Source organism: Somniosus microcephalus, chromosome 1, assembly GCF_052327205.1.
Source record: "Somniosus microcephalus isolate GS21.2 chromosome 1, FLI_Smic_1.0, whole genome shotgun sequence".
In the NCBI taxonomy this organism is placed as follows: Eukaryota; Metazoa; Chordata; class Chondrichthyes; order Squaliformes; family Somniosidae; genus Somniosus; species Somniosus microcephalus.
Window position 1 is genome coordinate 179252160 of NC_140987.1, and position 23287 is coordinate 179275446.

Here is a 23287-nt window from a genome sequence, read left to right on the forward strand (position 1 = left end):
AGGGAAACAGGCCGATTGGCTCAACCAGTCATTGTTAGTGTTTAACCTCTGCACGAGCAGTAGTCCTAATCCCATGTGGGTGCATCTTGTACAGATCACTAGTGAAGTCACATTGGAACACATTGTATTGTGATGGATCAAAGAGCTTTCTTGTTTTCAATCATAAGAAAATCTAGCCCGAAAAATCTGTGGGCGCAATCCCTGCAGTTACGCCAGTATCGCACTCACTGATGCCCTCCAATGCTGACCCTACCAGAATTTGCAGGGTCAGCAATGCAGGGCATCAGCGGGTGAGATCCTGGTATAATTAGGGGTATGGTAGCATAGTGGTTATGTTACTGGGCTAGTAATTCCAGAGGCCTGGACTAATGATCCAGAGACATGAGTTCAAATCCCACCATGACAGCTGGGGAACTTAAATTCAATTAAATAAATCTGGAATAAAATGGTGACCATGAAACTACCGAATTGTTGTAAAAAAACGATCTTATTTCCCTATTGGATTTATTAGTAACTACCTTGTATTTATGGCCCCTAGTTTTGGATTCTCCCACAAGTAGAAACATTCTCTCCACATCTACCCTGTCCAGCTCATTCATAATTTTAAAGACGTCTATCAGGTCACCTCTAAGTCTTCTCTTTTCTAAAGAAAAAAGCCCCAATCTGTCCAATCTTTCCCGATAGCTGTAATGTCTCAGTTCTCGTACCATCCTGTAGATCTTATTCGCATTTTCTCCACTGTTTCTATGTCCTTTTTATAACATGGAGACCAGGACTGAGCTTAGTACTCTAAGTGCAGCTTGACCAGGGTCCTAAAAAAGTTTAACATAACTTCACTACTTTTGAATTCTCTACCCCTAGAAATAAATCCCAGTGCTTTGTTAGCATTTTTAATATCTTTGCTAACGTGTGATTCTGCTTTTAATGATTTGGTCACCTGTATTCCTAGATCCTTTTGCTCCTCTACCCCATTCAGTTTCTTATTTTCTAATGTTTAGGTGATATTTCTATTTTTTCTACCAAAATGGATCACCTCACATTTATCTAAAGTTCATTTGCCACTTAACTGCCCAGTCTGCAAGTTTCTAATGTCTTCTTGTATTATGTTGCATTCTTCCTCAGTGAATCTATGTTAATTGAGTTTGGCCAGTTTGGCATAGTGGTTAGCACTGTTGCCTCACAGCGCCAGGGACCCGGGTTCAAATCCGGCCTCGGGTGACTGTCTTGTGTGGAGTTTGCACATTCTCCCCGTGTTTGCGTGGGTTTCCTCCGGGTGCTCTGGTTTCCTCCCACAGTCCAAAGATGTGCGGGTTAGGTTGATTGGCCATGATAAAAATTGGCCCTTAGTGTTAGGGGGGATTAAATACGTGGGGTTACAGGGATAGGGCTTGTGTGGGATGGCTGTCGGTGTAGGGACCGGGTGCTAGGGTTTGGATGATCAGCCATGATCTCGTTGAATGGCGGAGCAGGCTCGAAGGGCCGAATGGCCTACTCCTGCTCCTATCTTCTATGTTTACCTAAGCATGCCAGTGACCAAAATGATACTGGTTCTTTCCTTCTCAAGGTGACAGTTCCTCCAATATTTGAAAATATTATCACCTTATTATAAGAAATAACATAGATGAACTAGTACTTACTCAGCTGAATATAAATATTTGTTTAGCTAAGAGGGTTGGTGAATAGCATGTTGATAGCAAGACACAGGTTTATACCTAGAAGTTGCATCATAGGCAGGGAAGAAAAATCAAAGCGCAAGTTACCCTGGGCTACTGTTCCACATTTCTGGTACCAATTTACAGAGCAACACTGGCAGTGACCTTGGAGCAGGTTGCTACTAAATGATGAGAATTGAACAGGAAAAAAACCCTAAAAAATCGTAAAACATATAAAAAAAATGGGAGAATAAAATGTTGTGGTAGTACTGGCTGCGAGAATGCTCCTTTAAAAACTATTTTACATACAACAACAATTTGTATTTATATAGCACCTTTAATGTAGAAAAATGTCCCAAGACGCTTCACAGAGGCATAATTTAAAAAAAAGACATCGAGCCAACGAGGAGATATTAGGAGGTGACTGAAAGCTTGGTCAGAGACATGGGTTTTAAGGAGGGTTTTAAAGGAGAAGGAGGCGACAGAGGGGTTTTGTGAGGCAATTCTAGAGCGTGAGGTCTAGGTGGCTGAAGGCATGGCCACCAATGATGGGCCGAAGGGAATAGAGGATGCGTAAGAGGCCAGAGTTAAAACCTACTTCTTTGACCAACCTTCTCGTCACCTCCACCCCGCCCCTCCAACATCACCTTCTTTGCCTGTGTGACAATTTTTGTCTTTTGTTTGGTAGTGCAGTTACGTTGTCACCATAGTGCTGCTGGCATTAATTCTATCAGCTACTTTCTCTTCCAACTACAGCCTTGGGCACCTTCCGGCCCTGGCAAGGAGGTAAGACTTTTCCTCATCATCCTGAATTTCCAGCAGCAACATCTCTTATTGTCTACTCATCGATATATAGCACCATGCGTCTTCCTGTAGTGATGCCAGATATAACAGGCTTCTGAAACAAAAATACAGTCTATTACAGTATGCCCAGGGGGTAAAGTAGGTCTTTATTATATTTATAAACTAATGAACCTCCTACAACACTGCTCGCAGGCTGAGCATGAATAGAATATGCCAGTGAGTTAGTTCAAACCTGTAATATGACATTGGTAATAAACTTCTTGAGCTTTGCTCTCATGGTTTTTGACATCAGTTGAATTCCTCAGTGAGATTATTTCCTTATAATCACTCCTAGATAGCCACTGTCCTTTATCTCAGTGTATGCATGTTATTTGGCAAAGAAAGCCTGTAATAATGTGAGCAAAGAATAAAACATTAATTTAAAAAGTTACACTTAAATAACATTCCTTATGTAAAAGAGTACCTCAGAATTCTTAACTAGGGCAAAGGTTGTCATTGAAGAAAACGTAAAGGAATTTGGGAGTGGAATAGATTGGAAAGAATAGGTTTTCTGGAGGCTTTTAAGGCCAGGAAAAGAGGTAATAAGGCAAATAGAAACATAGAAGATAGGAGCAGGAGTAGGCCATTCGGCCCCTCGAGCCTGCTCCGCCATTCAATGCGATCATGGCTGATCATCCAAATTCAGTACCCGGTCCCTGCTTTCTCCCCATACCCCTTGATCCCTTTGGCCTTAAGAAATATATCCAACTCCTTCATGAATATATTTAATGAACTGGCCTCCACCGCCTTCTGTGGTAGAGAGTTCCACAGGTTCACCACTCTCTGGGTGAAGAAGTTCCTCCTCATTTCTGTCCTAAATGGCCTACCCTTTATCCTTAGACTGTGTCACCTGGTTCTGGACTCCCCGACCATCAGGAACATCCTTCCTGCATCTAGTCTGTCCAGTCCTGTCAGAATTTTATAAGTTTCAATGAGATCACCTCTCATTCTTCTAAACTTCTAAACAAGCCCAATCGACCCAATCTCTCCTCATACGTCATTCCTGCCATCCCAGGTATCAGCCTGGTGAATCTTCGCTGAACTCCTTCCTTGGCAAGAACATCCTTCCTCAGATAAGGTGACCAAAACTGCACACAATATTCGAGATGTGGTCTCACCAAGGCCCTGTACAACTGCAGCAAGACATCCTTGTTCCTGTACTCAAACCCTCTCTATAAGTTTTGGAAGAGAGTTCCAGAGGATGGGGGATATAATGGTTGAAAGATTAGCCTCTGATGGTGGAATGGAGACAAGTACTAATCTGGATGCACAGGAATGGAGAATGTGGGCTGGGACACGACTGGAGAAGATTACCCCAAAAGGTGGCAACAAAGTCTTGGAGTGTGCTGAAACAAAGTATGAGGTTTTTGAATTCAATTCACTAGGGCCCAGTAAAGTTGAGAAAGGACAGGGGTGATGGTGTGCAAGAAGTGGTCAATGTTGGTGGTTTTAAAAGGGATAGAAACAATGCATGAAAAACTGGTAAGATTGACAGTGTCAGTGAAGATAGAGCCAGGAAGGGAAAATTGCACTTGGAAACTGGTTGAGGAAGCAAGAAATGGAACTCATGGAAGAAATTAGTTTGAAGGCTGAGTTAGGTAGATTGGCAGGGAAACGGCAATTTGGCAGTATAGGGACTGACTTGGGGTGCACAGATGGGTAGAAGCGATGAAGAAGAGGTGGAGGTAGGAGAGGTGATTGAGCAAAGGCATCAGTTTTGGTTACCAAGAAGTCCACAAGTTTCTTACAGCTAAATTTAAGGGTGAGGACAGAGAGCGTGGAAGATTGGAGCAGGCAGTTTGTGATGTGGAAAAGGAGTTTAGAGACATCCTTTCCTTCAGGATGATCCTGAAATAACAAGAAGAAATTACTTTTGAAACTGGATTTTCTGTAATTTACAACGATTTCACTTTTACTGTAAAAAAAAGTTGAATTTACAAACGTACAATTTAGGCTAATTTGGAATTTGCTAAGTCAGTGTTGATACTTGGTAACAGCTAACCACGCCACAAACTTGGCTTTTACCTTCATTTCTTATCTCTTGTTCTGAATTGTGCTCTTTGTGTGGCTGCTGCCTGACTTTCCTCTGCTGGCAGAAGGTAAAATTAAAAATTGAGATTCACGATCAGAAGCAGCAGCAGAAATGATTGCCCGACTCTTTAAAAATAACAACGGAGCTCGTGTTTAAGGGGCATGAAGCAGGACTGGCTGAGGGTGCTCGCTCGGTGTAAGTGCTGCCGCCACATCCTCCCCGCGGGCTGCTGCGAGTTTCTCTCTCTCTCTCACCCCGGGTAAGCGGCGCTGTGGCCTGTTCGCCGCCTCTGTCCGCTTATCTCCTGTCAGTTTCCTCTAGGCCCCTCGCCCTTTGCCCCCCGACCTGTGCCCTCTCACCCTCTCTCCAGCCAGGCCCGCTGCTGCTGTTGCCCTTGGCCTTCAGCCGAGCTGACTCGGTTTCTTCAATAGCTGAAAGCCTAACTCGACACCTTGGTTTTATTTCATTATTTCAGTTATCAGTTCCTTCTCTCTCTCCCCGTGCCTCTCTAAATTCTGAGATTATTTATGATTTGCCCTTTCTTTCATATACTTAGTAATTCAGTGAAGTATGATTTTTCTAATATATCATGCGGGTTAGGGGACGATTAATCCTTTAAAACAGATAATATGTACTTAAGTATATATTTTTTTCTTTTGTAATTTTCCTATTATTTTATCCTGCTCACCTTCCTGCACCTGCTGTTTTCTTCCCACACTGTAGCACCAATCCATATTTTCGATTTTCTGCCACTTAAGTTCTCTATGATACCAGTGAGTTTTTGAATAGTTTCAAGCTCTTTCAGTGCTGAATGGGTTAAAAGCAAGTGGCAGGAGTTCAAGTCAGCATTGCACATGGACTTTCTGCTTTTGTAGAGGTTTAAGTGCAAAAATGCATGAACTTGAACTCACAATTTGACTTTAGGTCTGAATATCAGATCTCATTTATATGAAAATGGATGTACAGTGAACGATTGGTTGGAAATATATCTCACGTAGACAGAACATTTTGCTAAACAGATATTAGCTGGTACGTGTATATTCAGATAAATGCAAATATCAGCATGCTGATTGGGTTAACTAAACTTTTGTTCCGCCTCTAGTTAATAGAAATACAATACTGCATATCACTTCTGGGCAGAGATGAACTGAATTTACAACTAGATGGATTGCAAACAAGCCAACTTCTATGCCAGATAGAGAAAATATTTTTTATTCTGCATTCAGCTGGCAGACCTGGAATTTACTGTTTTGAAATCAAGCAACGTCCTGAAACAGGAATCAAATGATATGACAGAACTATTTTATATAGGAGGACTTTAGGTTATACAATGTGTTCACTGTGCTCTTGACTGCTGTGAATTTTTAACTGTCTGACAGTATTGCTTTAACAAAACCTATTAAGAAAATGGACAAAGGATTGAATAACCCAGCATTCATCGCTGATGACAAGCTAAATGTAGGACAAAACTCAAAATCTATAAAGGAAAACCTTGAGATCAGAGAAGTGAAAATGTTTGAGCAAGAATTTGAGGAAGGACCGTGTGGCTTGGGAATATTTACACCAAACTGCATTCAGCGCTGCAACAACCCAAAAGGATATTTAGTCTTTTACAGTCTGCTAGGTATCATTCAAGGTAATTTTTACAATTTCTTTCATATTTTATGTTACTTTTGACCTTCCTGTTAGACTGAATAATGATTTAGCGAGAATCTATCATTGAGGGGGAGACAAACAGACAAACTTTCTCATCCTTAAATACACTTGAGCCAGCAGCAAGTAGATGTGTGAGAATAGCACATGTTGACTATCCTTCAGCAAATCCCTTCATGCTAATGGGGGAGGCAGTTTGGATTGTATAAAAGCAAAATATTGTGGATGCTGGAAATCTGAAATAAAAACAGAAAATGCTGGAAACACCCAGCATGTCAGACAGAATTTGTTGGGCAAGAAACAGAGTTAACATTTCCAGTCGATGACCTTTTGTCAGAACTGGACAAAGTTAGAGATCTAACAGGTTTTAAGCAAGTGCAGAGGCAGGGAAAAGGGGGAGGGGAGAAAAGAACAAAAGGGAAGGTTTTGTTCTTTCCTCCCCTCCCCCCTTGCCCTGCCTCTGCACTTGCTTAAAATTTGTTATATCTCTAACTTTTTCCAGTTTCCCGAAAGGTCATTGACCTGAAATGTTAACTCTGTTTCACTCTCCACTGATGCTGCTGAGTATTTACAGTATTTTCTGTTTTTGTTTTAGGTTGGATTGTACATGTTTCTACAGTTATGATGTGTGATATTGCATAATTTAAGTGGGTGTATTGAAATAGCCAAGATTTTCTCTTTGCCAATATTATTACCACAGCCCTACCTCTCCACTTACTCAACCAAAGCAAATGCATTAAAGTGACCTGAATCTGAAGCTACTTTTATTTCGTATGAATTAACCATGAACCAATGGGTCAAATAAATTCAGGTGTAAATAGGGTTCACATTTGATATATAATGAGTATTACCACTTATTCTGCAGACCTAAAGGACACATTTTAAAACTGTGCTAAGGAGATTAAGAAATTATTTTTAAAAAGGTGGCAAAATACCACTTAGATTTTGTTGCTGTAATAGTTCTTTCCCTCTGGCACTTAGGTGTTTGGAATTGAAATCTCTGGGGGGAATTTTAACGTGGGTGAGTGTGTGGGGTTGGAGGTGGCTGGGTGGGAGGTTAAGTCCTGGAAAAATGCGAGCGTGTCAGGAAACCGACTCCAATCTGCCGACTTCCACATTTAATCCAACGCGTTAGGCGGCAATGTGCGCAACCCCCTTGGGAGAGGTGAGTTGTCAATATGTTAATCGCTCAATTACAGCGATAGTAACATGGCTTTTGCAATTTAACTGTGGGTCCATGGGTTTCCCGGCTTCCTGGAACTCGCCAATGAAAGCAAGGTGAGAACACAGCGGCAATTGAGGGCGCTGAAGACATGACAGGGAAATATGCCAATATTTAGTGACACCTCACAGCTGCTTTCGTGCCTGCTTGTGTGAAAGTCTTTGTTCACACTACTTGTACTGAGAGGTTACTTTTACAATGTTGGAGGTGTCATCTACACTTTGGAGGTTTGTATGGCTGATCTGCACTTTGGAGCTCTGATCTATCAGATCAGCATGGGTGCCACTTACGCTGTGTTACTTTGGATCTCAGATGAGGCCCAAGATGACCAGCAGCAGCAGCAACAGCCTGCTGCTCACAGACCTACAGCTCCACAGGAGAGAGAGATCAGCAGAGAGGTGCAGCTCGCAGGAGGCCATACCCGGCATAAAGGGTCTACAGGCAGAGGATAAGCTTCCTTGACATGTCGAAACACTAGTGTCTCAGGAGGCTCGGGGTGTCATATCGGGTGGTGGCACACATTTGCAGCCAACTGGAACAAGACCTGCTGCCAAGTGGACCTGGTGGCCACACTTTACCAGTGACTGTCAAAGTCACCACCACCCTCAAGTTCTCTGCCTCTGGATGCTTCCAGGGCTCCGCCAGAGACATTTGCAGGATCTCTCAGTCGGCGGTCCACTAGTGCATAAGACAAGTGACTGATAGCTTGTTTGCCAGAGCCAACAATTATGTACACTTTTCCTGCGATGATGCCAGCAGGCACTCAGGTTTTTGGCTCTGGCTGGCTTCCCACAGGTGAGGGCGTCATTGACTGCACGCATGCGGCAATTAAGGCACCTCCAGATTACCCAGGAATATTCATCAACTGCAAGGGCTTCCACTCCATCAATGTGCAGCTGGTGTGCAACCACAAAAAGATCTTTATGCAGGTGTGCACAAGATTCCCGGGCAGCTGCCATGATGCTTTTGTCCTGCGGCAGTCCACCCTCCCTAATCTCGTCACACATCGAAGCAGAGTTACCGGCTGGCTGCTCGGAGGCAACTTAAAATGCGGCTGATGACACCCGTGAGAAATCCAACCAATGAGGCCCAGGAGTGATACAATGATAGTCATATGACCACCAGATGTGTCATTGAGCAAGTCATCAGAATGCTAAAGATGCATTTCAGGTGCCTGGACAGACCTGGAAGCACTCTTCAGTACGCACCAGCCAGGGTCTCCAGAATGGTCATAGTGTGCTGCGCCCTGCACAACATTTCACAGCAATGATATTTGAACCTGCAGGAGGAACAAGGCGCAGAGCCCAGAACCTCTTCAGACTATTCCTACGAGGAGGAGGAGGCGGAACGTGATACGGTCAAGGCACAAACAGTGGCGCTCATTGCTGCCCAGGATGCCCTCATTACTGCGAGGTCCACTTAGGTTCCACCAGTCCACCCATCTGACAACCACATGCAAAAGCCACTCCCCATCCCCCACACCCCACAATGACACTATCACAAAGCAGTTCTGCAAACAACGAAGCATCCCTTTCACAGCCCCCCATTGCTCAGTGTCAATTCATGTCTTACCATTCATCATAAGTGGAAAGACCACTTGCCAGGTAGCAACCAAAAATGGGCAAGATGGGAAAGTGGTGGAAAGAAATAATTTTTACGTGGCTCAAAAATAAAACAGAAACTCTCCTACCCGTATTCACGGCCACCCACTTGACCTTGCCATCTCATGTGGCCTCTCTACTCCCATCGTGTCATCACAGATAAGGTCACCTCTTACCACTTCCTTGTATTGCTCTCCACCCACATCCCCCTTCCTCTACCCAACCCCAGTTCCTTCTGGAAAAAGTCACTTACAATGGCACTTTCAAATTCCCAACTGTCTAGCCTTTGGCCCTTCATTTACTGTAGTGTATGTACTTTGCAGAAGGAACTATATTCTGCAGCCCCTGTATACTGCAGTACCAGTAGTGACCACCCCTGTATATAAGCCTGTGTAGTAACTTTTGCATAGTAGTTCCAGGTTGTCTCCACTCAGTAAAGACCTGTTATAACCAACTCCTGCAGTCCGTGTCTCAATTACACATGGACATAATACTGGCGACGAGCAGATCCGAACTTACCTACAGTCTGCACCACCTCATGGGGATCCATCCCTGAAGCGAAGTTATCAGAGGTCGAGGCCAGAAGGAAAAAAAATAAAAAAAATTAAACGAACAGAAGAAACGGGCATCGACCGTGGGCATCCGCCTCTGATTCATCGGAGTTGAAGATTTGCAGGAGAGGCTGTCGAGAGCAGGGCTTGGTTATCCTGTCGATGGTGTTTCAGCTAATCGGGCTGGTGGCAGGTAGTACACTGATCCTTCCTGGGCTGCGGCGGTCTAGAACTCGATCGGGTGGCTTTTCAACGGGGCCGAGCAGCGTTGTCGGGAAGAGGAGAGAGAGAGAGGGTGGAGCACACAGGGCGCGGCCGGTGCTACGAAGCCGGGCAGCGAACAGACCCGAGAAGAGGGAGGCAAGTGTCCCGCAGGGTTGCTCCGACGACGGGGAAATAATAAAAATTAGAAGCGCAGAAAGCCGCGAGGAGCTGCAGTTTGCCATGGGAACCGCGGAGAACAGCGTTAGCGGCAGTGCGGTGGGAAGTGCGCGAAGACCATAGGGCGTCGCCATCAAGGCATAAAACGCCAGCAACAGCGCCAGCAGCAGCGGAGGAGACAGAAAGTGCGGGAGGCGCCATCTTAATCCAGCGGGGAAGAAGGCAAAGCGCGGGAGGCGCCATTTTGTTAAATCGGGGAAGAAGGCAAAGCGCGGGAGGCGCCATCATAGATTTCCAAGATGCCGAAGACTGGCAATATCACTGCCTTCGATAATGCAATAGAAGACTGGACCACGTATGTGGAAAGAGTCGAGGTATATTGCGAGGCAAACGAAGTAGCCAATGAGAAAAAGGCATCGGTACTACTAAACTTAATGGGCGCAAGAACGTACGGCCTATTGTGGAACCTGATTACTCCAGCCAAACCGAAGGCGAAGAGTTTTAACGAAATTGTTGATATCCTACAGGAACACCCAAATCCTACACCGCTGCTGATAGCAGAAAGATTTAAATTCCACAGGAGAAATCAGCATAAAGATGAGAGCAATGCTGATTACCTTACGGAACTACGCAAGCTATCAAAGCACTGCCAGTTCGGAGCAGGACTGGCAGATACCCTACGGGACAAATTTGTGGACTCCTGAGTGAAGGAACCCAGAAGAGGTTACTCTCAAAGAAAGAGCTGACGCTAGATAAGGCTTTCAGCGTGGCAGTATCGTATGAAGCAGCAGCAAGGGGAGCTGCGGAAATACAGCAAAAGCCACAGGAATATGGCATCCACGAAATGACACGGGGATTCGAAAAATGTTATCGCTGTGGCAGAACAACCCATGACCAGAAGGACTGCTGGTCCAAGGACAAAATATGCAGGCAATGCGGAAAGATGGGACACATTGCACGATTTTGCAGGTCTGGGAAGAAGACTAACGACAACAAAAAGGCTACTAAGGAACAGTACAGGAAAGTACAAAAGATGACGGACAGTAGTTCCGAAGACCAGATGAGCGATAGTGAATCCGGGAACAAGAGACTAAGCTGTCTCAAACTTCACAACGTAATCGCAAAAGAGGATCACCGAACCATTTGGGTTACCCTCACGATAGCAGGGTCCCAAGTCAAAATGGAATTGGATACAGGATCAGCTCTGACGGTCATGAATCGACGAGACTACGAGCGGCTATTCTCACACATACCCTTGAAAGAGACATCCATTGTCTTGAAGACATATACGGGGCAAAAAGTATACCCCAGAGGAAAAATAAGGGTGCCTGTCGAATACAACGGCAAGGAAATACAGAAATTGTATGTGTACATACTGCAAGATGGTGGACCACCGTTATTGGGACGTGAATGGATCAGAAAGATAAGTTTAGACTGGCACTCCATTCAGGCACTGACGGTGGCTGGTAAAAAGGATGACGACGTCACTCCTGGACGATTGTCAACAATCTTAGCTAACGCCAAAGAGGTATTTCAACAAGAACTGGGAACTCTTAAAGGCATAATCGCCTCGATAAAAATAGAAGAGAATGCAATTCCCAAGTTTTTCAAAGCAAGACCGGTACCATATGCAATTCGCCCAGCCGTCGAGGCAGAGCTGGAGAATCTGGAGAATGCAGGCGTGTTATCTAAGGTAGACTGGAGCGAGTGGGCGACACCCATCGTTCCTGTCATGAAGAAAACGTTAAACAATAAGTCTGAGGAGCCAAGGAAGGTTCGCATCTGTGGGGACTTCAAGGTGACGGTGAACCCTGTCCTTCACACAGTACAATATCCTCTTCCGAGGATAGAAGATATTTTCGCCTCACTAGCTGGAGGCAAGCGTTTTACAAAAATTGACCTAGCACAAGCATATTTGCAGATGGAGGTGGAAGAATCCTCTTGGAAGTATCTCACGATAAACACTCACAAAGGTCTTTACCAGTATAATCGACTGGTATTCGGAGTAGCATCAGCTCCGGCAATATGGCAAAGAGCGATGGAACAAGTCCTGCAAGGGATTCCGGGGACTCAGTGTTACTTGGACGACATCCTAGTGACAGGTGAAGATGACAGCGAACACCTTGCCAACCTAGAGCAGGTGTTCACTAGACTAAGAGAACGTGGGCTACGAGCCAATCGCCCCAAGTGCGAGTTTTTTAAGAGCAGATATTGTATTGTGGCCATGTGATTGATGAAGAGGGGTTACATAAGTCCCCTGACAAAATTGAAGCGGTAGTTAAGGCTCCAGCGCCTGAAAATGTGTCGCAACTGAGGTCATTCCTTGGATTGGTGAATTACTACCATATGTTTTTGCCGAATTTGTCCACAATTCTGCACCCACTGAACGCCCTACTACAAACTGGAGTAGCATGGAAATGGAGCGATGAATGTAAGCGGGCCTTTCAGAAGAGTAAGGACCTAATCACTTCAAGAGAAGTATTGGCTCACTACAACCCATCACTACCGATAAGACTGGCGTGTGATGCGTCTCTCTACGGCATTGGAGCGGTACTGTCACAAAAATTCCTTGATGGTTCAGAGAGGCTGATAGCTTTTGTGTCACACTCGTTAACTTCAGCCGAGCGTAACTACGCCCAGATTGACAGAGAGGCCCTCAGCCTGGTGTGGGGGGTGAAGAAGTTCAATCACTACCTGCACGGTCAGAAATTTACTCTACTAACTGATCATCAACCTCTTGTCTCCATTTTCAACCCTCAGAAGGGCGTACCGATAATGACAGCACAACGGCTACAGAGGTGGTCCCTTTTCCTAGGGGCACACCAATATGACATCGAGTACAAAGGAACTAAACAGCATGGGAATGCTGATGGATTGTCGCGCCTACCGTTGCCGACGGTGGAAGAAGCACCTGCAGTGGATCCAGTGGAGATATTCCACTCGACCATAGTCGAATGTCTCCCTGTGATGAATGCAAACATAGAAAAGGAAACACGAAATGACCCGACACTCTCCTGGGTCTATGATTTAACAGTGAAGGGATGGCCAGCACATGGCGAACCACTGCTGCCAGCATTCTCGCCAAGAAGAGAACAGCTGTCAGTGTGCAGAGGAACCTTGATGTGTGGATCCAGAGTAGTAATTCCACCCAAATTGAAGGATAGAGTGCTCAATGAGCTTCATGAGGGTCATCTGGGAGGGGTAAAAATGAAGAACTTAGCCAGAGCGTTTGTGTGGTGGCCGGGAATCGATAGAGAAATCGAAGAGATGACCAAGAGCTGTACAGGATGCCAGAAGGTCCAAAACGCCCCACCACAAGCCCCTCTACATCCATGGGAGTGGCCCTCATCTCCATGGCAAAGGGTGCACATTGATTTTGCTGGTCCATTTATGGACTCGATGTTTTTAATTGCGGTGGATGCACATTCAAAATGGCCAGAGGTAATAAAAATGTCCTCAACCACCACAGAAAAAACTATCACAGTCTTACGAACCATATTCGCCAGAAATGGGCTGCCTGAACAGATTTACTCCGACAATGGACCACAGTTTGTGTCTGAAGAGTTCCGGAGGTTCTTAAAGAACAATGGTGTGTTAGTGTTAGGGGGATTAAATACGTGGGGTTACGGGGATAGGGTGGGATATGTGTTGGTGTAGGGGTTACGGGGATCGGGTGGGATATGTGTCGGTGCAGGCTCGATGGGCCGAAATGGCCTCTATCTGCACTGTGGGGTTTCTGTGATTCTGTGTTAAGCATTACACATCCGCCCCATATCATCCAGCCACCAATGGATTGGCTGAGAAGTTCGTTCAAATATTCAAGAAGGCTATCAAGGCAATGTGTAATGAAGACATACCTCTACAACACAAGGTGGATAACTTCTTGTTTGCCTACCGGAATGCGACACATGCGGTTACCAACCAAACTCCAGCCATGATGTTCTTCAATCGAAGACTACGATGCCGCTTGGATTTGGTTAAGCCAAACGTCAGAAGAGATGTGGAGAACAGGCAGTTTCAGAATATGAATGAAAGGCCGACCAGGAGTTTTAAGATAGGTCAACCAGTTTTGGCCCGGGACTACCGCACAGAGAAATGGCAGCCAGGAACGATCTGCACACGGCAAGGACCTCTAATGTATACCGTGGACGTTGGAGAGAGCATTGTAAGACGCCATGCTGACCAGATTCTAGAGTCACTGGAAAACGTCAATTCCACACCACGATCCGATACACCTGGCGATGAAACCGAAGTACCAATTGCATCTACCTCAGAATCAGTGATATTGGAAGCAGACGAACCAAACAACGACGTTGATCCCGAATCAACTTTGCCAGAAGAACCTAATACCCCAAAGAGGCGTTATCCAGACAGAATCAGGAAGCCTCCTCAAAGACTGAACTTATAATTGCTTAACTTCAACTAATGTATCTAGCAACTGTAATTGTAAATGTGTTATTTAATTATTAATCGAATGTTATGTACTGTTTAGCTAAAAGGGGAGGAATTGTAGTGTATGTACTTTGCAGAAGGAACTATATTCTGCAGCCCCTGTATACTGCAGTACCAGTAGTGACCACCCCTGTATATAAGCCTGTGTAGTAACTTTTGCATAGTCGTTCCAGGTTGTCTCCACTCAGTAAAGACCTGTTCTAACCAACTCCTGCAGTCCGTGTCTCAATTACACACGGACATAATATTTACCACGGCATTTCTGCAGCTACCGATCTGCTCAATCACACCCTCACCTTCACCTTTAAAGAATGAAAGATTTGCATTTATATACCGCCTTTCACGACCACTGGACGTCCCAAAGTACTTTATGGCCAATGAAGTACTTTTGAAGTGTAGTCACTTGTAATGTTGGAAACATTCCAGGATGCTCTTGCCCCCATTAAAACCATTACTCTCTCTCACCCTGGTCATTCCTCCTGGTACGGCCCTCATCTCTGCTCCCTTAGATCCAAGGGACGCAGACTTGAACAGTTATGGCTAGCAACAGGTTTAGCCATTCATTGCTGGAATGTAACGATAACCCCCACCTTCACTTCTCCACTACAAACACCTCTACCCTGCCTTCTCCACTCCAACAACAAGTACGAGGAGCTCGTGGATATCTTTGTCACTAAAATTGAGACCATCCGATCAGCTGCCTCTGCCGCTTCCCTCACTTCCCTTAGCCCACCAGGCCAAACTGCCCCTCAGCTTCCTCCCTCTCCTAGCCCTGAACTCGCATCTTTCTCCAGTTTCTCTCCTATCTCCTATATGCCCTCTTTGAGCTCATCTTTTCGATGAGACCCACATCCTGCTCATTCGAACCTATTCCCACCAAACTGCTGACCGCCCAACTTCCCTTCCTGGTCCTCATGTTAGCTAATATTGTTAATGACTCCCTCTCCTCAGGTACTGTCCCCCTCCCCTTCAAATCTGCCATCATCACCCCCTCCTTAAAAAACACACCTTTAACCTCTCTGTCCTTGCAAACTACCGCCCCATTTCCAACCTCCGTTTTGTCGCCGAAGTCCTTGAACATGTTATCACCTCCCAAATTCATGCCTATCTTTCCCGCACTCCATGTTTGAATCTCATCAATCAGGTTTCCGCCCCTGCTACAGTACTGAAACGGCTCTTATCAAAGTCACAAATTACATCCTATGTGACTGCGACCGTAGTAAACTAACCCTCCTCATCCTTCTCGACCTGTCTGCAGCCTTTGACACGGCTGACCACTCCATCCTCCTCCAACACCTCTCCTCCGTCGTCCAGCTGGATGGAATTTCCCTCACCTGGTTCCATTCTTATCTCTCCAGTTGTAGCCAGAGAATCACCTGCAATGGCTTCTCTTCCTGCTCCCAGACTGTTACCTCTGGTGTCCCCCAAGAATCTATCCTTAGCCAACTGGGCCTGCGATTGGTGGTGAGAGAACCAACACGAGGTAAAAACCTACTTGACCTTGTCCTCACCGATCTACCTGTCGCAGATGCATCTGTCCATGACAATATTGGTAGCAGTGACCACCGTACAGTCATTGTGGAGACAAAGTCGCATCTTCACACTGAGGACACCCTCCATCGTGTTGTGTGGCACTACCACCGTGCTCAATGGGATGGATTCAGAACAGATCTAGCAGCTCAAAACTGGGCATCTATGAGGTGCTGTGGGCCATCAGCAGCAGCAGAATTGTATTCCACCACAATCTGTAACCTCATGGCCCGGCATATCCCTCATTCTACCATTACCATCAAGCCAGGACCAACCCTGGTTCAATGAGGAGTGTAGAAGAGTATGCCAGGAGCAGCACCAGGCGTATCTAAAAATGAGGTGCCAACCTGGGGAAGCTGCAACACAGGACTACATGCTGCTAAAAAGCAGAAGCAGCATGCTATAGACAGGACTAAGCAATCCCAAAATCAACGGATCAGATCAAAGCTCTGCAGTCCTGCCACATCCAGTCATGAATGGTGGTGGACCATTAAACAATTAACGGGCGGAGGAGACTCCATGAATATCCCCATCCTCAATGATGGTGGAGCCCAGCACGTGAGTGCAAAAGACAAGGCTGAAGCGTTTGCAACCATCTTCAGCCAGAAGTGCCGAGTGGATGATCCATATCGGCCTACTCCTGAGGTCCCCGTCATCACAGAAGCCAGTCTTCAGCCAATTCGATTCACTCCACGTGATATCAAGAAACGGCTGAGCGCACTGGATACAGCAAAGGCTATTGGCCCTGACAACATCCCGGCTATTGTGCTGAAGACTTGTGCTCCAGAACTAGCCGCGCCTCTAGCCAAGCTGTTCCAGTACAGCTACAACACTGGCATCTATCCAACAATGTGGAAAACTGCCCAGGTATGTCCTGTTCACAAAAAGCAGGACAAATCCAATCCGACCAACTACCGCCCCATCAGTCTACTCTCAATCATCAGCAAAGTGATGGAAGGTGTCATCAACAGTGCCAGCAAGCGGCACTTACTCACCAATAACCTGCTCACTGATGCCCAGTTTGGGTTCCACAAAGACCACTCAGCTCCCGACCTCATTACAGCCTTGGTCCAAACATGGACAAAGGAGCTGAATACCAGAGGTGAGCTGAGAGTGACTGCCCTTGACATCAAGGCAGCATTTGACCGAGTGTGGCATTAAGGAGCCCTAGTAAAACTGAAGTCAATGGGAATCGGGGAAAACTCTCCACTGGCTGGAGTCATACCTAGCACAAAGGAAGATGGTTGTGGTGATTGAAGGTCAATCATCACAGCCCCAGGACTTCACTGCAGGAGTTCCTCAGGGCAGTGTCCTAGGCCCAACCATCTTCAGCTGCTTCATCAATGACCTTCCCTCCAACATAAGGTCAGAAATGGGGATGTTCGCTGATGACTTCACAGTGTTCAGTGCCATTCACAACTCCTCAGATAATGAAGTAGCCCATGCCCGCATGCAACAAGACCTGAATAACGTTCAGGCTTGGGCTGATAAGTGGCAGGTAACATTTGCGCCACAGAAGTGCCAGGCAATGACTATCTCCAACAAGCGAGAGTCTAACCAGAACCAGGGGTCACAGTCTAAGGATAAGGGGTAAGCAATTTAGGACAGAGATGAGGAGGAATTTCTTCACCCAGAGAGTGGTGAACCTGTGGAATTCTCTACCACAGAAGGCAGTAGAGGCCAATTCATTAAATATATTCAAGAAGGAGTTGGATATATTTCTTAAGGCTAAAGGGATCAAGGGATATGGGGAGAAAGCAGGGACAGGGTACTGAATTTGGATGATCAGCCATGATCGCATTGAATGGCGGAGCAGTCTCGAGGGGCCGAATGGCCTACTCCTGCTCCTATCTTCTATGTTTCTAACCATTGCCCCTTGACATTCAATGGCATTACCATCGCCAAATCCCCCACCATTGACCAGAAACTTAACTGGACCAGCTACATAAATACTGTGGCAACAAGAGCAGGTCAGAGGCTAGGTATTCTGTGGCGAGTGTGTCACCTCCTGACTCCCCAATGCCTTTCTACCATCTACAAGGCACAAATAAGGAGTGTGATGGAATACTCTCCACTTGCCTGGATGAGTGCAGCTCCAACAACACTCAAGAAGCTCGACACCATCCAGGACAAAGCAGCCTGCTTGATTGGCACCCCATCTACCACCTTAAACATTCACTCCCTCCACCACCGGCGTACCGTGGCTGCAGTGTGTACCATTTACAAGGTGCACTGCAGCAACTCGCCAAAGCTTCTTCGGCAGCAGCTCCCAAACCCGTGCCCTCTTCCACCTAGAAGGACAAGGGCAGCAGATGCAAGGGAACACCATCACCGTCAAGTTCCCCTCCAAGTCACACACCATCCTGACTTAGAAGTATATTGCCGATCCTTCACCGTCGCTGGGTCAAAATCCTGGAACTCTACCTAACAGCACTGTGGGAGTATCTTCACCACACGGACTGCAGCGGTTCAAGAAAGCGGCTCACCACCACTTTCTCAAGGGCAATTAGGGATGGGCAATAAATGCTGGCCTTGTCAGTGACGCTCACTTCCCATAAAAACGAAATAAAAAACCCCCAAAAAGCTCCTGTTTCTCATCTACATGGTGCCCCTTGGCGACATCATCTCAAAACACAACATCAGGTTCCACATGTACGCTAACGACACCCAGCTCTACCTCTTTCGACCTCTCCACTGTCTCTGATTCGTCACACAACTCGTCCGACATCCAGTACTGGAGGAGAATAAATTTTCTCCAACATAATATTGGGAAGACCGAAACCATTGTCTTCGGTCCCAGCTGCAAACTCCCTAGCCAACAACTCCATCACTCTCCCTGGCCACTGTCTGAGGCTGAACCAGATGGTTTGGAACCTTGGTATCGTAATTGACCCCGAGGTGAGCTTCCGACCACATTATGCACTCTAACACCAAGACCGCCTACTTCCACCTCGTCTCAGCCTCTGCCTCAAATCACCTGCTGCTGAATCCCTCCTCCATGCATTTGTTATCTCTAGACTTGACTCTTCCAATGCTCTCCCGGCCGGCCTCCCATCTTCCACCCTTCATAAACTTAAGCTCATCCAGAACTCTGCCTCCTGTATCCTAACTCGCACCAAGTCCCGTTCACCCGTCACCGTTGTGCTCGCTGGCTACTTTGGCTCCCAGTCTGGCAATGTCTTGATTTTAAAATTCTCATCCTTGGTTTCAAATCCCTCCATGACCTCGCCCCTTCCTATCTGTAACCTCCTCCAGCCCTACAACCCTCCGAGATCTCTCTGCTCCTCCAATTCTGGTCTCTTGCACAGTCCCTGATTTTAATTACTCCAGCATTGGCGGCCGTGCCTTAAGCTGCCTCGGCCCTAAGCTCTGGAACTCCCTCCCTAAACCTCTCCGCCTCTCTATCTCTCTCTCCTCCTTTAAGACGCTACTTAAAACCTACGTCTTTGACCAAGCTTTTGGTCATCCGTCCTAATATATCCTTATGTGGCTTGGTGTCAAATTTTGTTTGCTAACACTCCTGTGAAGTGTCTTGAGACATTTTACTACGTTAAAGACGCTATATAAATGCAAGTTGCTTTAGTTGTTGTTGTCTTTACCTCTTTTGGGGTTCCTCTCCTTCCCTCACTTGAATGCACTATCAGAAGGCTGAAATTTTTCAGACACACAGGCACAAACCCCTAAATTAAAAAAAAGCACGCATTATAAATATAGCTCAGTAAAGTTTAAAAAAAAATTGTCCTCTTGTTTTTCAAAATTATTTGAGGAAAAGCTACTTGATGGAAAATGTTAGGATCGGAATAAAATCTTAATTTGGGAAGCATTGTATAGTTGGTTAGAGCAAAGGAGTTTCTGTAGTACAGGTTGAATTACTGGAGGGCTGCCACAGTGCCGCTACTGGCAGGGGGAGTGTAATTAAACCATGACAAGTTACATCAGCTGTTCCATTATAAATGTAGACATAAGAATTTATAATTAGAACAGGTTGACAGGAACATTTACCCTTTGGAACTTTTATTAGTGAGTTTTCTCTCTTATAGAGGTTGATTTTATCTGGGGGTGTGTTTTGGGGTGTGGGTTTGGAGGGAAACCCCTCACTGGGAGCTTAGCTTAAGGCCTGGGCCATTTTAACACCCGGGCATCATTTGAATAAAGCAGGACAGTCTCCCACGTGAAACTGGTGGGAGTGATGTTCGGACGATCAGGTGGGAGCAAAAATTGGGTTAGGAGACCAAGGATGCTAGGAACACAAGGGACTGGTCTCTGACATAAATTTAGCACTGGATAAGGGTTTGGCAGCCAATGCCAGCACTGGGAGGGACAGGCAAGGCCGGGCTGGTCTGATCTTTCTGACAGGCAAGTGTTCTTGTGGGTGATAATTGTGGCCAGACATAAATGTCTAGGAAGTACTGGGAATCTCCCACATCTATCACAGGTTCTCTATTCCTTCAGGGCCTTCCAGGATCTTCACTCCCTTTCTATAATCCTGCTTGGAAGTATACTTTAGTAGCTGCGGTTTTCCAATCCGTTGTGGTCTTCTTCACTATTTTAGCTGGGTGGTAGCTGCTCACCCTAACTGCTGCATTCTGATTACTGCTTCCAGTCCCTTAAAAGCTTCCAAACCTTTCTCCAGTGTAGTCGGCAGCAACTCATTTTCTGTTTTCCCATGGTTTCTGGACGATTCTTTTAGTGAGGTTCAACAACCACTACTGCAATGTTGTGTTATGGATTTTTCTCACATCGACTAAGATGCAAGAGATCTTCAGAATATAACTTTATTTGCATATTTTGCAGGAGCTTTCTGGCTTCCAGCTGAGCTACGAAAGCTTCCCAGTTACACACTGGCCCAAAACATGCCTATTTTCTCCTCTCCAGTGATGCAGCATTCCCTTTGCTGCCTATATTTACATTACATGTTACACCAGGAGGGTGAGCCTTCAGGAAAGAGCCCCAGACTGGTATTTCTCCAGTTCCAGCCAGAGGCAGAACATCACTTGTTCTCATTGCCAGATGTCCCACATATGCTTCATCTGTATGTTTGTTGCGGGGAGGGTTGCATTTTGCCATGGTGGGGGTGATGCACCTTCTTGCAACTAGTATTGAGATTTATGCTTGTTTGCTCATTCTGGTGGGGCCCTCATTCTCCAATCAGCACCAGCCACCACTAAACGCGACCTCAGAATGCATGGTCCTAGTGGCTTTCTGGACTGCTTTCTGGAATGCTAAGATGTGGGAGTTTATGTGTTGCAGGGTGCCATTCTGGCCATAGCACCGTCAGCAGTTGTTTGGTATGGAGAGAGGACATTTGTGGAGCTTCTATAGGGTATGGGGTATGTGTGATGTTTGATCTTGAATTCGTTTTCATACATTTTGCTGCAGGTAGCTGGTGTTAAGGATCTATCTCCATTCCTCTCACCACTCCTCCTCCCTTAATGGACAACCTAGGTCTTGTTTCCAGGCTTCCCTCTTTGGCCATGGAGGTGAGAATGGAGCACAGAGTGTATATGTGTCTGCAGAAGTCGGTTGGCTAGAGGCGGAACAATAAAAAAGAGGTTAGCTCATGTTGAAATCTGCAAAATATTGCTGGGCTCAGTAGATAGTGCTTCATCTGGAGATAGCAGTGTTGATCATATTGGGAAAGGTGGAATAAGTTAGTTAATTGATGAAAGAGCATTATTTGGGTCTTGTGGAAAATCTGGTGATCCCTTTCTCATGCCAGGCTCTAAATCTGAAGGAGGTATGTCCTCCTGGGAATTCCCCATTATGCCAGATTGGAGAGAAGGCTGATAGACCCAGTGGGGCCTTCAGAAAGGCATAGACATCTCTCCAGACTCCTTACGGTTGTAATGACAATGAATGTTTCTGGCTCTCTATTGGTTTGTATGACTAATACACTAAGGATGTATGAATGGTAAGCGGTGCAGGGGATTGGAAGGGAAATTTTGACCTCTATTGCCAGCTGTGGGTTTTGCTGGGAAACTAGGGACCAGGCCACAGTCACTTGGGTGTGGGCTACTCAGTAGTAGTGTCTAAAATTTGGGGGAGGTCTCTCTTTTGCTTTGGGAGCTGAAAGCCTTTGAGGCCCTGGTAATTCTAATATGATGTTACAGCTCCAATTGGATGGTGTGCTTTGGACATTAATGGTCTTTTTTATGCTATATGATTCAGGGTGGGAGTATCTCTGGTTGCAAGATATGGATTCTCCAGGTTTTCTCTGGGGCTCTGTGCAACTGCCCATTGTCTCCAAATAAATTAGGAGAGACTCCTTGTTATCCCTGGGGAGGGAGATTTTTTTCTTTCCTTGTCCAGGCAGGCTCATGATATGGTGTCAAATGCATATTTTTTCAAGGCTGATGGTTACTTGGATCTAGGGCACTGACAGATGGGAATGTTTTGAGCTGGTAATAGGATAATTAATTGGTTACATAAGTTATATGATTGACTGTTAACTATAAGGCTTATTGCCTGTGCCATTTGGGCTATTGTGCAAATTAACGCAATATAAATTTGCACATACTAGCGAGATATCAGTCTTGAGCTGTGAGAGCTGAATGGGGTGCAATAGGCTAGTAGAAGGTGATGCTTAGCTTCAGTGAGAGTTTTGACTTTGAAGGAGTTCAGCCTTGAGGTATGGTTGGCTTAAAAATATACTTGAGAGGTTACAGCAATAGTTATTTTGTTTAATTTTACTAAACTTTCATGATTAAATTGTTAAATTTACTGAGCTTTCACATGTATGGTAATTTGGGAGATCCTGGATGCTTCGTGTATCAAGGATGACTACGTGTTCAGCAAGTTTCTCTTACCACTTATGCTTGAGCTCAAATTTTCTGAGCTGAAGGAGCAACTGAAGACATTCCGTCACATTCGGGAGGTGGAAGGGCTCTTGGAATGCACATTCCAGGAGGTGGCTATCCCGCAGGCTGAGTGACTTACTGAGGAAGGGTAGTGGGTGACCTTCCATCAGGGTAGGAAGAGGAGGTAGGGACTTTGAGAGTACGATAGCAAAATACTGCAGATGCTGGAAATCCGAAATAACAGCAGAAAATGCTGGAAAAACTCAGCAGGGCAGGCAACATCCGTGGAGAGAAATTAGAGTCAACGTTTCGGGTGAACCCTTTATCAAGACTAAAGAGGCACAGGGAATGAAATAGATTAAGAGGCCGGGCTGGGAGAGAACAAAAGAGAAGAGACATTAAGAGGTATTCAAAACGAGACAAGATGGTGATAGGATTAGTGGAGACAAAAGACGGCTCAGATTAGGTGTGAAATGTTCTGGCAGAATGGGAGACAGCTGCCATGTGGGAGAGAGAAAAAAAAGGAAAGGGGGGGGAAGGGAAAAACCAAAACAAAGGTGTGGATAAAAAATA

The 23287-nt window shown here is 45.7% G+C and overlaps 1 protein-coding gene and 1 long non-coding RNA gene across 2 annotated transcripts in view; one reads left to right on the plus strand and one right to left on the minus strand.

Moving 5' to 3' along the window:
• Window positions 1-1969: 1969 nt before the first annotated feature.
• LOC147124486 (uncharacterized) lies at window positions 1970-4867 on the minus strand. The gene is made up of 3 exons (XR_015078372.1): window positions 4521-4867; window positions 2689-2841; window positions 1970-2550 (listed from the first exon to the last, which is right to left on the minus strand). It is a non-coding gene; the product is annotated as an uncharacterized LOC147124486 (long non-coding RNA).
• Window positions 4868-5661: 794 nt separating this feature from the next.
• The window catches only part of LOC147124487 (solute carrier organic anion transporter family member 4C1-like), a 173458-nt gene continuing 155832 nt past the window's right edge, over window positions 5662-23287 (plus strand). The window contains exon 1 of the mRNA XM_085987777.1: window positions 5662-6163. Within this exon, the coding sequence (XP_085843903.1) occupies window positions 5935-6163 (229 nt within the window). The 5' untranslated portion in view covers window positions 5662-5934. The remainder of the gene's footprint in view (window positions 6164-23287) is intronic.